General features: G+C 39.8%; 1 protein-coding gene across 2 annotated transcripts in view; it reads right to left on the bottom strand.

Annotated features, from left to right (window-relative positions):
* VPS41 (VPS41 subunit of HOPS complex) overlaps positions 1-12,208 on the bottom strand; it is a 164,852-nt gene that overhangs the window by 36,838 nt on the left and 115,806 nt on the right. For both annotated transcript variants that reach the window (XM_026006642.2, XM_072760038.1), the window contains exons 12-16: positions 10,345-10,474; positions 8,847-8,962; positions 7,280-7,336; positions 4,144-4,205; positions 2,669-2,750 (exon numbers count right to left, since the gene is read on the bottom strand). In XM_026006642.2, coding sequence (XP_025862427.1) covers positions 2,669-2,750; positions 4,144-4,205; positions 7,280-7,336; positions 8,847-8,962; positions 10,345-10,474 — 447 coding nt within the window. The remainder of the gene's footprint in view (positions 1-2,668; positions 2,751-4,143; positions 4,206-7,279; positions 7,337-8,846; positions 8,963-10,344; positions 10,475-12,208) is intronic.

Genomic DNA, 12,208 nt, shown 5'->3' on the forward strand with positions numbered 1-12,208 from the left:
CTGAAATGATGAGGAACAAATTTGGGAAAGAAATGGATTCACAATGATCTGAGTGGTTGCTATCAGCAGTTCATACAAGGAAAAAGGCCATCACACACCTTTAGCACGTATACTGAATTAAAAAGAAAGGTCTAGGTTACAGAGCCATCAGTCTGACCCCAGCCACAGGACTGCATATAATCTTCCAGGAGCAGCCCAATAAACAAGACAAAAAGTGTCCATAGGGCAAAGCACTAGTCATAGGGCAGGCAACCTAACTGGGAATCTTTTCTTTCTAAAATTTTATTTATTTATTTGAGAAAGAGAGAACACAGGTGGGGAGGAGGGACAGAGAGAGAGGGACAAGCAGACTCCTCGATGAGCAGGGAGCCCAACATGGGGCTCGAACCCAGGACCCTGGGATTACGATCTCAGTTAAAGGCAGCCTCCTCACTGACTGAGCTGGCCAGGCTCAACTGGAAATTTTATTCATGACTCCAAGAGAACACTGAACACTAAAGGCTTATAAATATTGAAAACATTTTAAATGTTTTAAACTAACAACAGGAATACTTAATTGTTTAGTTTGGATGTTGTACATTAAGTTGAAAGGTAAATTGTTTCCTTCAAAGGAAGCAATCAACAAAACTAAAGGCCATCCTTCAGAATGGGAGAAGATATTGCAAATGATATGTCTGATAAAGGGCAGTATCTGAAATATATAAACAATTTATAAAACTGAACATCAAAAACAAATAATCCAGTTAAAAAATGGGCAGAAGACATGAATAGACTTTTTTTTTTTCAAAGAAGACATCCAGATGGTCAACAGACACATAAAAAGGTGCTCACCATCACTCATCATCAGGGACATATAAATCAAAACCACAATAAAGGACACCTGGGTGGCTCAGTGGTTGAGCGTCTGCCTTCAGCTCAGGGTATGATCTTGGAGTTCAAGGACTGAGTCCCTCATTGGCCTCCCTGCAGGGAGCCTCCTTCTCCCTCTGCGATGTCTCTGCCTCTGTGTCTCTCATGAATAAAAAAAACTTTTTAAATCTTAAAAACAAACAAACAAACACCACCACAATGAGATGCCACTTCACGCCAATCAGAATGGCTAAAATTAACAACACAGGAAACAACAGGTGTCTGCAAGGACATGGAGGAAGGGATCCTTCTTACACTGTTGGGAATGCAAACTAGTTCAGCCCCTCTGGAGAACAGTATGGAGGTTCCTCAGAAAGTTAAAAATAGAACATCATATGACCGAGCAATTGCACTACCAGGCATTTCCCCAAAGAATACAAAAATACTGATTCAAAGGGATACATGCACTATGATGTTTATAGCAGCATCATCAACAATAGCCAAATTATGGAAAGAGCCCAAATATTCACTGACTGAGGAATGGATAAAGAAGATGTGGTGTATTCATACATACAATGGATTATTACTCAGCCATAAAAAAGAATGCAATTGTGCCATTCGCAATGACATGGATAGAGCTACAAAGTATTCTGCTAAACAATGTAAGTCAACCAGAGAGAGATAAACACATATGATTTCACTCATATGTGGCATTTAAGAAACAAAATATGCATGTAAAGGGGGAAAAGAAAAAGAGAGAGGCAAACCAGAAAACAGACTCTTAACTATACACAGAACAAACTGAGGGTGACTGGACGGGAGGGAGGTGAAGGATAGATTAAATAGGTGATGTGGATTAAGGAGGGCACTAGTGGTGATGAGCACTGGGTGTTGTATGTAAGTGGTAAGTCACTGAATTCTACACCTGAATTAATATTACAGTGTATGTAACTAACCATAAATTTAATGAAAACTTGAAAAGGAAAAAAAGGTAAAAACATGAAATATCAAATTACTTGTTATAGCTACATGGTCAAATTTTTCCATTTATCTTTCAGCAAATAAAACAGTATTTGAAAAATGCATTAATTCTTCAATGCATTTGAAAAAAGCTTCATTTTAGGGATCCCTGGGTGGCGCAGCGGTTTAGCGCCTGCCTTTGGCCCAGGGCGCGATCCTGGAGACCCGGGATCGAATCCCACGTCGGGCTCCCAGTGCATGGAGCCTGCTTCTCCCTCTGCCTATGTCTCTGCCTCTCTCTCTCTCTCTGTGACTATCATAAATAAATTAAAAAAAAAAAATTTAAAAGAAAAAAGCTTCATTTTATAATCTACAGGATGAGACTATACCTGCTTTCCATATTCATTAAAAAGAACATAAAAACTTCAGAGGCACCTGGGTGGCTCAGTCATTAAACATCTGACTCCTGGTTTCAGCTCAGGTCATGATCTTGGGAGCTGTGGAATACAGCCCTGTGTTGGGCTCTGCACTCAGCCAGGAGCCTGCTTGAGACTCTCTCCCTCTGCCACTACCCCTGTGCGCTCCTTCTCTCTCTCTCAAATAAATCTTTAAAAAAACAGAAAACAAAAAAATATGAAAACTTTATCTAAACACAGAATTGGAGATATATAAGAAGGTAGAGTATATATGTGTATATTTTATACACATTAAAAATGAATCAGATTTATATTTTGGTTTTTCTTCCTAGCTAACATGCTTTCTGGGAAAGAACTGATTACTATTGTCTTAATTTTATTTCCATCTCAGTATTAATATACAATATACAAAAATTCAGAGTTCAAAATAAGGCTATGCTTACCTTAAGCTGCCCAATTTCTTTAAATTTATAAACTTCACATTCCCAGAGTGCCGTATTTTTCCCAAGAATTTTCTGGCATTTGCTGGCAGTAAAAACATCCCAGGGAGAAAGAAAGAAAAAAAAAAAGAGTAAATAGACATTTCCTCTATTGGTTTAGATAACTCTCTCATCCCAGAGTTTTGACAAATTTCTATGTCAAGTACCAATGAATGTAAAGGTATTACTAGATAACCACTTGATTGTATACACAAGGTTGCTAGAAATCATGACAATTATTACAAAATACTTATAAATGAAGATGAATCCTTTCAGAAGACTGTGATTAGGGGCTTTCCCAAAGATTATCCTGTTCTGAGTCTTCTACTATCCAGATAAGCGCTGCTGGTTTTGGGACCTTTCTCGTCTTAAAGGAATGTCCATCATACCCCAAAGTACCAATTTAAACCACTTCTTAAATGGCTTTAAATAATGGACTACCAAAATCAGACTTAAGAAAAGTAGAGTCCTATCATGGTATATAATCTGGAGAAATATTTATATATGAATAAAAACTTAATTTACACATCAAAGAAACAGGTTTCCCTAAATCTCAAAAGATGCAAGGTAGGCGTGAAGGCTATGTTGCTAGGCTGTCCCCTCGTCCTGCAGGCAAACATCATGAAGCTTCAGGGGGAACCAGTCACACACACACACCACTGACGACCACTATGTAACATTTATGTTCTTGTCCACCATTTATGTTCTTGTCCATGCAGACCCCTGCAAACCTGAAGCCTGAAATCTGGTCACTTCCACAGATTTGCCACCCTCTTGCTGGGAGACAATTCTCTTTGAATTATAAGCAGTGGCACTGACTGCCTTCTCAAGGATGCTTGTGAAGGGAACAGCTCTGGAAATGAAAGACACAGATAGTGTTCCCCTCCAGAGCACAGGGCAGGTTTGTTTAGCATCCAGTATAATAAACAGATCTCATTCCTCTGAAGTTAAAGGCAGGCAGGCTCACTGCCCATTATAAAAGAAGTCAGATACCCAAAGCTCGGGGTCCCTCTCCTGGAACAGGAACCACTGCCCTCTGAAGTATCACCCAGACAGCCCTCTATGTGGTGCTATGGGATCTGGTACAAATGCCAATACTCTGGCTACCACTGCTGAGTTAGGCCTGCATCTCTGACCCAGGAGTCTCCTGTCTTCTGCTAGTACCCATGTGCTACTTGTTAGCTTATAAAAAGGGTAAACTCTCAGACTCTTCATGATTTTTTACCTCTTTCTCATTAAATTGTCTCACTTTGGTCAAAATGAGACAGTAAGTGGATTAAGTAATAAATCCATTCTGTAGTTAAAGCCACTAATACTCAAAAATCACCCCTGAAAGAAAGATACAAAAAAATGTTGACCTCAGAGAATGGCTTATGTTACTGTTAACATTTCTCAATTCTATTTATACTAACAAATGATCATGAAAATGTCATTATTACCGAGCTGCTATGTCATAGTCTCCTTTTTCCACCAGGTGGTTTATATATGCCAGGCCAATATCCTAGGAAAATTAAATGAAGAGATTTCATAATTAACCAGAACAACTGAAAAGTTGAGCCTCAATTCCCGAGTAGGCCATAACACTGGGGTCCTACTGGCTAGAACCTGTTTTATACATCTGAGTGTACTGTATGTAATTATGCTCATTTCCTTCCTAAGCAGATTTAAATGCACTTATATTTCTATTTTCACAAATTTTAGAATTCACAAAAAAATTATATTCCTATGATAAAGGCTCCTAACCTGCCCCCGATTAGGAGATTTTCTACAAAAGAAATCTGCAACATTAGAAACATGGTCTAACAATTTCATACTGTCACAGATATAAAATTGCTTCTTGTGCTTTCATCTCTAAGCTCTGAGCTACTGGTCTCCTCTATATCAAGTCTGAAAAAATGCTGTAGGAAATACACAATGACAGATCATATTAAAGGGAAATATTGAATCTTAAAGTTAACATTAATGTGAAAATGAGCTCCAAAAACATGATTCACACCCATGAGTTTACAGATGAAGAAATGGGTTCACAGCAGTGCAAGGGCTGGCTTCTGCGTAAAATCCATTCGCTGACGCCACCTCCGCTCTGAAAGGATCAGGTGGACCGCGTTACACCAAAGACACGAGAGCTCTTGTTTGATCTCCCCAAGACTACTCCTGCGAAATATTATTTCCAACTAAAAGCATCTTCATGAGAAGCTTAAATTTATCGTATGTAACAAAACTTGGATTTTACATTCTAGTTTATATACAAAAAAGGTGTGAGATTTCCTCCTGTACAGCGGAAATGGCAGGAGCCCATGTCTCTCTCTGCCTGGTAGGAAATTACACTGTGTTAGGAGGGGGGAAAAAAAGTCTCTGTGTAACTAATGTACAGGACTGCTGGCAATTTCAAGGCTGCAGGAAAATACTAATAGTTCATAGTTCGTTAAATTTTTACTCTAATAACGACTATGTAGGAAATCCTATTTCAAATCTGTATAAACTAACGAGTAAAAAAAGGGTGCCTAACTTTCGTTTTCTGCAAACAGACTACACATTACAGTATCTCTGAAGTCTCTCTGTGCAGGGTTAGAGAAGAGAACATCTCCTTTGCAGAGCCCCTCTCCAACCTTTGTCCTCATGCCAGGCCCCCACCCCACTGTGGAACTTATTCTACCACTCATCCTCTTTCTCTGTCCTTCTTTCCTCAACCTAAGTTTTCTCTCTTCCCTTTGTGTAAGCATGTTCTGTGTCTCTCTCACACAAAATACTCCCCATCACCAAGGACCTCTTCATGACCACGTGGCTCCAGCCACAGTCTACTCTCTTTCACTTCACAGCCAACCTGACGGTCAACATGCAACTCTACTTCATCATCCATCATCTCCTCACTTATCACTCCTTACAGCACATTGGGAATGAATAATACAGAGAAAATTCACCGTCATTTTTGTATTACCAAACCCAACGGACAACCAACTAGCTGAGTTTATCTTACCTTTGGCCTGCTCACCTCAACTACTTCAGCTTGCTTACCCTGAAATGCTCTCCTCTCCCTGCTCCCATGACAGAGCCTTCCTCTGCCGTTCCAAAACTGTTTTGGACATGTCATTCCTCAAACGTGGGCATTTCCAATGGTTCCATTCAAGTTCTCTGTTTTCTGAGGCTAGATGCCCACCCTTGCGTGTGGATTGGTTCAAACTCATGCATTCCACCTGTTTGCGGACAAATCTCTGGAATCTTTCGGAGTCCAGATCTCTTCCCTGTGCTCCACTAGGATGTCCCAGAGTTGACCCAAACCCAATGTGTCAAAACCAGTATTAATCTACCCACACTCCTCCATCCCGTTCTCCCTGGCATGGTCTCTCTCTCTCTCTTTCTCTTAGGGAATGGCAAGACCATCCACCAGAAGCCCAAGCCCAAAGACTGGAAGTCAGGCTAGATTTCTTGCTCTCATATGCATGAGGAGCCAACCACCATAATCTGCAGAGTCTGGTTAAATGTATCCTCCATTTGTCTTCACTTCTCCATTCTTACTGATCCTTTCACCTCCCTACCAAGAAGGAAGCCATTCTTGATTGATCTCCATTTCAGCTGGCTATCCTCTGGCCCCTTTCTCCATCAGAGAATCTTTCTAACAGGCACATTTGGTGAGGTACTGAAAGCATAAACTGTAGAGGTCTCAAGATGAAGCCAAGCTCCTAATTATATATGGCCCTTCAGAATCTGGCTCTTGCTACCCATATATACACTCTGCAAATGCCCCCACATAACCAAGCAGGCCACACGGTTTCACTTCTCTGCACTGTCACGTATACTATTCTATTGGGCAGAATGTCCTCTCCATTTCTAGACAATCCTTATTTACGCTCCACAATTTTGAATGGAGGGAAAAAAGATGATCTGGTTCTCTCTCCTCCTTTGGGTTCCTGAGTTCTTTTATGTGTACACTCTCAAGGCATTAGGCTTTTACAAGGTGTTTGAGAGAAGCTTAAGGTGAGGAAAGTATAGGCAGAAGGAATTTGTGCTACAACCCCAAATAGCCATAAAAGAGTTTTCATCTCTCAACAAGGGTGCTGGACTCACTGGTCCCTTCACACTCTCTCTGGCTTTCCATCTGCACATCCATTGTCACAGTTAGCAAAGAAATGGGCTTTTTCCAGAGTCCAAAATGTAATGAAAATGTATATGAGGTCCTAGATTAGTTTCCACAACACAAATGACTCTGTGACTATGCAGACACTGAAACAATCTGGTTTTATGAAACTACTTTTGATAAATTTTGTAATAATGTGATTTTACCTATGACTTAAAGAGACTTCCCCACACATAACTGGAAAGCTTTGTAGTTAAAGTGCGCTTCACAATCCAGGTTCCAAATTACCTGAAACTGTCTCCTAGAATGTGTTCAAGTCTCTTGTTTACAAGCAGAAATGGATTCAATAAAATGAGATATTTTGACCTGGCAGGTTAGAGAGTTAGTCTGAAATAAAATCTCAAAAAGGTAGGAAAGAGCTGTTCTCAAGTTACTTTCAGCCTCATTATAACTTATCGAAAGGTAAAATTATGCTTCAAATAGTAAAATTACATACTTACTAGAATCTTATGTCTTTTAATGTTCTTCTGGCTGATTTCGGCTGCCATCAAAGCTTCCTGTATTTACAGAAGCATGGTAAAAGGAGTCAGAAAGAAGGGAGGGAAAATGAGAGAGAATGGGGAAGATACTGATGTTATAAACACTATATTTATTATGTTTTAAAGTTCTGGACTACATAAATAAAGCCCCATTTTCCCATGGCTTTTGCCTCAAGCACAGGCATTTTTAATGTTATGGTTGAATGAACCTCACTGCATTCAAACTCCAACAAAAGCAGTCAACCAAAATGAAGACTTCTCTTATTTCCATTTGAATGCATTTCCACATTAGGATATTGGAATCACATTTCAGGCACAAATCAAAACACAACAAAATTTCTTTGGTTCCAACTACAAAAAAAATTCATGTGTCATTCTAAATCTGCATGACATACATTGACAAAGGGGTACGTTTCTTCTATAAAATACAAAAATTAAGCTATATGCACTATATGCATACATTTAGGTGTATTTGCAACTAAGATTTTAAAAATCCCTGATTTTACTTTTATTTTGGAAAGTTCGTAATTATTACTTTAACAGAAATGTTTATAAAACATAAAGTTATTGGGGCACCTGGGTGATTCAGTTGGTTAAGTGTCTGATTCTTGGTTTTGGCTCAAGTCATGACCTCAGGGTCATGAGGTCGAGCCCCCCATCAGGGTTCAGTGTAGAGTCTGCTTGTCCCTCTCCCTCCTCCCACCCTCAAATACATACATACATACATTAATATATAAAATCAATCTTAAAAACAATAAAGAATTATTTAAGGAACTACTGGATCTAAAGCAATATATGGTAATAATTGAAATATAAACTTTTTGTATCAATACCTAGACTCCAGTTTATATATGAAAAACATTTTTCCCCCAAATCCTTTCAGGCAGTCACAAACTTAAAGCAACATATAAGTGGAATATTTTTTGTTTGTTTTTAGCTAATTAGCATATAAGCCCATCCAGAGAGTTTCTCTCACCAAATGGACATAATATTGCCTTTTCTTCTTTTAAAGTCAGGAAGGTTTTCGTTTTTAAAAAAGAAAAGCTCATCATGGGACATTTTTCTATTCAAATCAGTCTGATTTAAGACTCAACGAAGTGGACATTATTCCATCAGAAAAGCAGTCCAAACCATCCTCAGTGAATAATAACGTCACAGCTTAACTTTACATATGAAATTAGCACAAATGAATGGCACCACCAGAATATAGGAGACAATTCTGAAATACTAGCTCCACTTTATTTTCCTTGAGAAGCCACAAAATAAACACTTGGACAGGCTGGATCTAACCCACCCCACTCCTTCTACCACCACCTCTTTCTCCACTGAATAGTAAAGCCAGTTAACCTCCTTGTAATCTTTTCCCCTCTTAATTTCTGAAAAGAGTATTGGAAAGTTATTAGCCTACTACATATTTTTCGTTTAGAGCTCTCTAATTCACCTACACAAAAGACTTATTACAGAAACCTTTTATCCTCTCCATGTTACAGAAGTGTCAATACTTTTAGGAAAGGAAAATCAAAACCACCTCGTATTTCTTCTTTTCAAGGAGCCAGTCGATGTGGTCATCTTGGTCTCGTTCCTTGGCTACTACGATGTCTCTTGGACTCACGATGTAAAAGAGCGATTCCCCTTCAGAGTACTCTATAGGTGAGGAAAGAAAGGAACAGCATAAGCTGCAGAAACCCTGGCTGTAGTTTCAGAGACTTGGTTAGGGAAGCCAACTCCAGAGGGAACTTGCTCACCTTTGGAGCAAGGATGTTTGGCTCTGTGAAGGTTTGAGTGCTTTAAAAAATATTTACAAGTAAAATTATTTGAAAGAAAAAAGGAAGGGAAGGAAGGAATACCATAAAAAAGTCAAAAAATTAATGTAGGTTTATAATTCTGTATTTAACACATTAACATCGTGACTTCGACTGAGAAGGTGATCAAGATTTTCTAAGTCGGCTGTGTATCAGAATTCATCTTCTGTATATACACTTAATTTATGGCCACTTACAGCACTGTTCTACTTTTACAGAACAATTACACTCCATAGTTGGCAATAAATGTTTCCTCCTCATCAAGGTCAAGGCCGTTTACAGCATAAATGACAGATGCCCCAAGCCCTGGGGACATAATCTATCATTTCGGCATGTTGTGCACAATGCCGTTCGTGAGGGTTTCCTGCAGAATTCAATTATACAACCTGTTCTGAAGGGTTTCCAAGTGTGCAGCAGAGTTTGCTCTGAGCAAAAACCCTAGCTTGGATCCTTCCAGTTGTGGATCACATTTGCTTTTTGCCAAGTCCAGAATATACACTCACATTCCTCAGTTGATTAGGGGCCATATAAAAGAAAGCTCCAACTCTATAGAATATTTCTTCATTGTCTTTGGCCAGATTGAGAACCGAAAATATTCTGAAAATATGTCAATTGGTTTATGAAGTGGGAAATAATTTCTTAAAAAAAAAAAAAAAAAGCTTAGGCTCTTCCACTTTGATCAATGTATTTTTAAAGGATATGAGGACACTAGCACAGATGCCCTGGCATGACTAAACATCAGTAGTTCATCCTTTATTTCTAAGCAGCGACCAGTGCATTCACTCACCCACTCTGCAAATATTCAGCGAACACCTAGTACTTACCAGGCTCCCTTCCAGGCTCTGGGGATTTGGTCCCAAATAGAAAGACGACTTCTCTGCCATCCCAGAGCATACTTTCCAGATCTATGAAGCTGGGAGTCATATGGCAACCACAGAACCATGCCGCCCAGCATCCATGTAAATGTCACACTAATTAGGACACCAGACAAAATGTAAAAACAAAGACCACAGAGCCTACCCCACCCTTCTGCTGTGGGAACTCAAGCTAGTTCTGTAATATGTCTGGGCCTCATGCCCTCAGCTTTGACAGAAGACATGTGCCCAGATATTCTCTATGACCCTTGCAGAACCTCAACTTAAATTCCTGGTCATGCTAATTGCATAAAAGGGAAAAAAACCACAAGTATAAGAAATAATATGAGCCAGAGCTTTGGTCTCTCACCTAAATGATAATCTCTGCACTCATTCTCCTGAAAGCCTCTCACTGTTAGAGCGTCAGAAGAGATCTCTTCACAAGTTTCAGAGAGCGGCTGGATGATATCTAGTCTTGGCCTGGCACAGTATTCTCTTTCCTGGGTGGGAGGAAAGAGAAGGAACAGGCATGTTCTCATTATGTTTCTAGAAACTGTACAAATTCATTCTAGTCAGTCATTAAATGCATTGGCTTCAGGATGCCTGGGCGGCTCAGTGGTTGAGCATCTGCCTTTGGCTCAGGGTGTGATCCCAGGGTCCTAGGAGCAAGTCCCACATTGGGCTCCCTGCATGGAGCCTGCTTCTCCCTCTGCCTATGTCTCTGCCTCTCGCTGTCTCTTGTGAGTAAGTGAATGAATGAATGAATGAATAAGTGCATGCATACATGCATGCATTGGCTTCATAATTTTGAAAGATGTAAGCCCTTCTAACCTAACCTGCACAGACAGCCTCATCATAGCACATTATTTCCTGACCTTTTTGTGTGACATCAACAGGACAGGTGCTGCGTCCCTGCAGCTGTCCGCCAACAGTGAGGCTGCCACTTGTGGGGAAACTGGGACTTATGTGAATCTGAGACTTGAAGTCAAGTTTGTTTTACTTTAAAAGTTTGTTTTTGAGCTTTCAACACACAGGTGTAAGACACACACTTGAGTGTTTTCCAAAGGAAGACTTGGGGCCATGTGACACGGGTGCTGAGAACCCAGATGATGAAGGGGTGCAGCGTGAGACAAGTTGGTGCTTCCCCACCACCCCAGGTTCCCTGAGGAACACGGGAGGCCTCAAAGAGTACCCAGATCCATTTTGTTAGGTCAACTGAGGGGTAACTACATTAGCTTTGCATCTCACACGTATCAAAACATTCCAAAAATAAAACAGCAGCTATAAAAAAAATCAACCAGTAGAAGGGGGAAAAATAGTGAATATACAGCATAATTTTTCCCATCTGTGGAAAAATGAAAAATGTCTCAATTTTGAAACAATGGGGAAAAATGGAAAGATCTGAATATTTTAAAAATGAACTGCTGTGGACAGTGACCAAAAATATAGCAAAATTAGAATAGCAAGAATAGAAAAGATATTTAAAACAAATAATATTAAAAGAAAACCGCCTTGCTTGGGTCACATAAACCGTTCCTTGAAATGCATAAGAAAACTGTCAGTGATGTGAGTCATCTTGTTACTTTACAACCTTTGCTCATTGGTCAAGCAGCCCTGCTAAGGGTGAGAATTTGGTCTTGCTGGGTCTCTAATCCCTAATGCTTAGCGTGACTCTGGATGCACATATGCTTTACCAATGAATCAAAGAGAAACAAACACTAGGGGACAGCTTAATAAATCTAGATGAAATAGTCCACAACCACTATAAATGATAATGATAGGAGAATACATAACCACATGGAGAGGGAACAGAATAAGGTTCATAAAAATTGGGCAACACAGAGGAGCGTGTGACCGTGATGGCAACCATGCAGACACATGCACGTATGTGACAGGTCTAAGGGAGAATGTTCTGGGGGAGGAGAGGCATGATATAAAGACAGGTTTGGTTTAATGTTGTGGTTACACTGTCTCTTCTGTATGAAAAGAAAAAAAGAGGGGAGAGGTTTGAACCCGCTTTTGCTTTCCTCCTTTTGTCTTAATTGTACCAGTTTACTCCATGTTTAATAATCTAAGGTGTACTCTGGCATCATAAAATAGCTACATGTGTCGGCACACATATTCGTGAATCATCTCTGAGACCCTCCCACTTCTTCCTCTGAAAATACTCCATTTTCTTTTCTTTTCTTCTCAATTCCATTTTCTAATGTGCTCTGTGAGGTTGGCCTTTCTTT

Source organism: Vulpes vulpes, chromosome 5 (genome assembly GCF_048418805.1).
Source record: "Vulpes vulpes isolate BD-2025 chromosome 5, VulVul3, whole genome shotgun sequence".
In the NCBI taxonomy this organism is placed as follows: Eukaryota; Metazoa; Chordata; class Mammalia; order Carnivora; family Canidae; genus Vulpes; species Vulpes vulpes.